The sequence below is a fragment of the Monosiga brevicollis genome, genomic scaffold, assembly GCF_000002865.3.
Source record: "Monosiga brevicollis MX1 MONBRscaffold_50 genomic scaffold, whole genome shotgun sequence".
In the NCBI taxonomy this organism is placed as follows: domain Eukaryota; class Choanoflagellata; order Craspedida; family Salpingoecidae; genus Monosiga; species Monosiga brevicollis.
The window spans coordinates 26,269-28,892 of record NW_001865087.1 but is presented as its reverse complement, the minus strand read 5'-3'; the positions used below and the strand labels follow the sequence as shown (position 1 = coordinate 28,892).

General features: G+C 55.5%; 1 protein-coding gene across 1 annotated transcript; it reads left to right on the top strand.

Moving 5' to 3' along the window:
- Nucleotides 1–129: 129 nt before the first annotated feature.
- MONBRDRAFT_30397 (uncharacterized protein) lies at nucleotides 130–1,792 on the top strand (the record flags this gene model as incomplete). The annotated part of the gene is made up of 3 exons (XM_001750861.1): nucleotides 130–904; nucleotides 951–1,129; nucleotides 1,703–1,792. The coding sequence occupies 3 exons, from the start codon at nucleotides 130–132 to the stop codon at nucleotides 1,790–1,792; spliced, it is 1,044 nt and encodes a 347-aa protein (XP_001750913.1).
- Between the last annotated feature and the right edge of the window lie 832 nt (nucleotides 1,793–2,624).

Here is a 2,624-nt window from a genome sequence, read left to right as displayed (position 1 = left end):
TCAAGACACCACCAAAGCTTTCGCTCCGTTCCGCCGGACGTCTCTGAAACCTCTCTCAAAACGCTTCCTCAAACCTACGCGCTTCCTCGCAACCCAAAAACGGCCTCCAGACGTGCTGGAGCCTGACAAATGCGCCGATCTCGGAAACAAGGCAATCGCCTGGCACCATTCTGGACCATCGCCTTGGTTGCCCTCGTCCTGGGTGCCCACCATGGCGCTTCAACAGAGACCGTCCTCCTGTGGGACAGCCGCGACGACAGTGTGGGTGGTGGCGCCAGCTTTTTTCTGTCGAACGCCAAGGACGACCCCATCGGCTGCCAGCCTCAGCTTGACACCTTCACCTCTTACAACGACTCCCCCGCTTTGCCCCCGACCGAACCTTGCGGTATGCTGGCCCCCGCCCTTCTTGACCCCGTCCCCTACTTTGACGATCCAGCAAACTTTCTCTTCTTTGCTGGCCGCTCTCGTGAAAGCAACAAGCGCTCGGTGACCCTCCCTCCCGATCTTGCCGCCGGCGTCGTATCCCTCGACATCATCCTGCGCATGGATAGCACCAACTGGATGAGCCTCGGTGGTTCGTGTGATCAAAACATTCGAGCCCTCCTCACCGTTGGTCGTGATTCCCTCCGCGACAAACAAGCCGGCCTCGTGGTGTCGGGTGATGGCGCCTGCTGGGACAAAATCGCAAGCTCCGGTTTTGGCTCCGACGTGGCCCTCGCCGTTAGCACCCGCCCCCTCGCCGCCCCCAACACCACGGAAATGGCTTTGACCCTGCACTGGGCCCTCGATCTAACCGACCTCTCAACCCTCGACTTTCGCATCGGCGGCTCCGTCACACTTGCGGAAAACAGCTCCATCGCCATGGGCAACCTTCGCTTGTACGGCTGCTTCAACGCCGACAAAGGTCCGCCCCTTTCCCCTCTCATGAGCTTTCTACGCTCAACAAATAGTGTGTGTGTGTGTGTGTGTGTGTGTGTGTGTGTGTGTGTGCAACTATGAAGCCATGCCCTGCGACGGTCCTGCCTTTGCAACCCACGACACGATCGGCCCCGGTTCCGCCGCGAGCCCCCACGTTGTGGTGCACGGCGACATGGGTCGGCAGGAAGCCGAGTCTTTGCTGGTGCAAGAGGTACGCCCGGATGGACATGCCTTCTTGCTACGACGGCGGCCGGACGGCTCCCTTGCCATGACCGTGGCACATGCCGGGCGCCCTCGCCACCATCTGCTTCGGTGGAGCCCGGACGATCAAGGCTGGTTCGTGAACGACACTCTAGTCGCGCCCTGCGCCAGACTCGACCAACTCATAGCTCGCCTTCAGCAAGCCGGCGCCACGGGCGGCTTGGCGTACAATCTCGGTCCCATGCTGGAGCGAGATACAACCGTCTAGCGTGGTTTTTGTTTTCTCTTTGTGCGTTTGTTTGGGAAGCGTTGTGCGCTTGTGATCGAATTTATCAGGAGTATCTCTCGGTGCTTCGGGGTCTGATAGGTAAGGGCTGCCAGTCCCATATCAAAAACACACAAAGCTGGCTCCTGGATGAGCAGCTGGATGTCCACACCCCCTTTTTTTCCAGCTTCCCCTGTGGCAGAGAAACTCGGGGCTTGATCGCTGCGTGCCGAGCTGCGGGTCGCCGCGAAAAAAAAAGGCGGGTTGTGGTGTGAGTTTGTTCTTTACTACACTGTAAGTTTTTTTTTTTTTTTCCAGTCGGCTTTGCTTTGCACAAAGTGTGGTCGCGTAAGGTCTTGTGACATTGACGGCAATGAGCTGATTGTGACCTACACAGCGAGCCTTTGAGACAATGCTCGCAAAGAAATCGCCATCCGAACAAGCTTAACGGGCGCTTTGGAATTTAACTTTTCTCGAAAGTAAAAAATTAAAAAAGAAGAATAAGAGTAAACGTGTGTGTGTGTGTTGGCATTTTTCTTGTTCCCTCTTTGCCTTTTTGCCCTTTGCCTTTGACTTCTTCTTCTTTTGCTCTCTTTTGGCAGCGGTCTCGGTCTCGATATCGGCATCGGCGGGCTGCTTGACGTGTCTTGCTTTGTGTGTGCGTGGTGACTGATCGTTTGTGCTTGGTTTGGGACTTACCTGATCGGGGTCTTGCGGCGACGCCGGAACGTTTTGATTGAAAGCACTGCTGCCTGTGAGGCCACTGATCTCGCCTCGCAGTCGACAACGTGCGCTTGGGCAATCAAGTCCACCCGTCCTCGCAACTGTCATCGAGAACTACTGGCCAAAGGTGAGTCGTTTGGTGCATCAGACAGAGAAGAGCAAAGAGCCCGGTGACCGGCTGCCGTTTTGGAAACGGCGCGCGCCTGTCGAATTCTAGGTTGTCAGACGAGTTGTACTTGGAGGGGGCTCATGAAATTGGTGGTGGCTAGAGAAGCAAGCAAAGCGGTTTGAAGCGGATGGTGAATAGAGAGAGAGATACCGTTATTATGAGTGATGATGGAGAGCAGTTGTACAGTGCGTGTGATTCATCAGATCCACAAGAGGCGCTGCAGCTGTTGACCAGTTGGGACCAACAACGCATTCGAGATGCTGCCCAATACAAAGATAAGGTACGTATGCAGTTTGATATGATGTTGTGTGATATGGGTAACACTTTGAATATGTCACCAAATGGGGG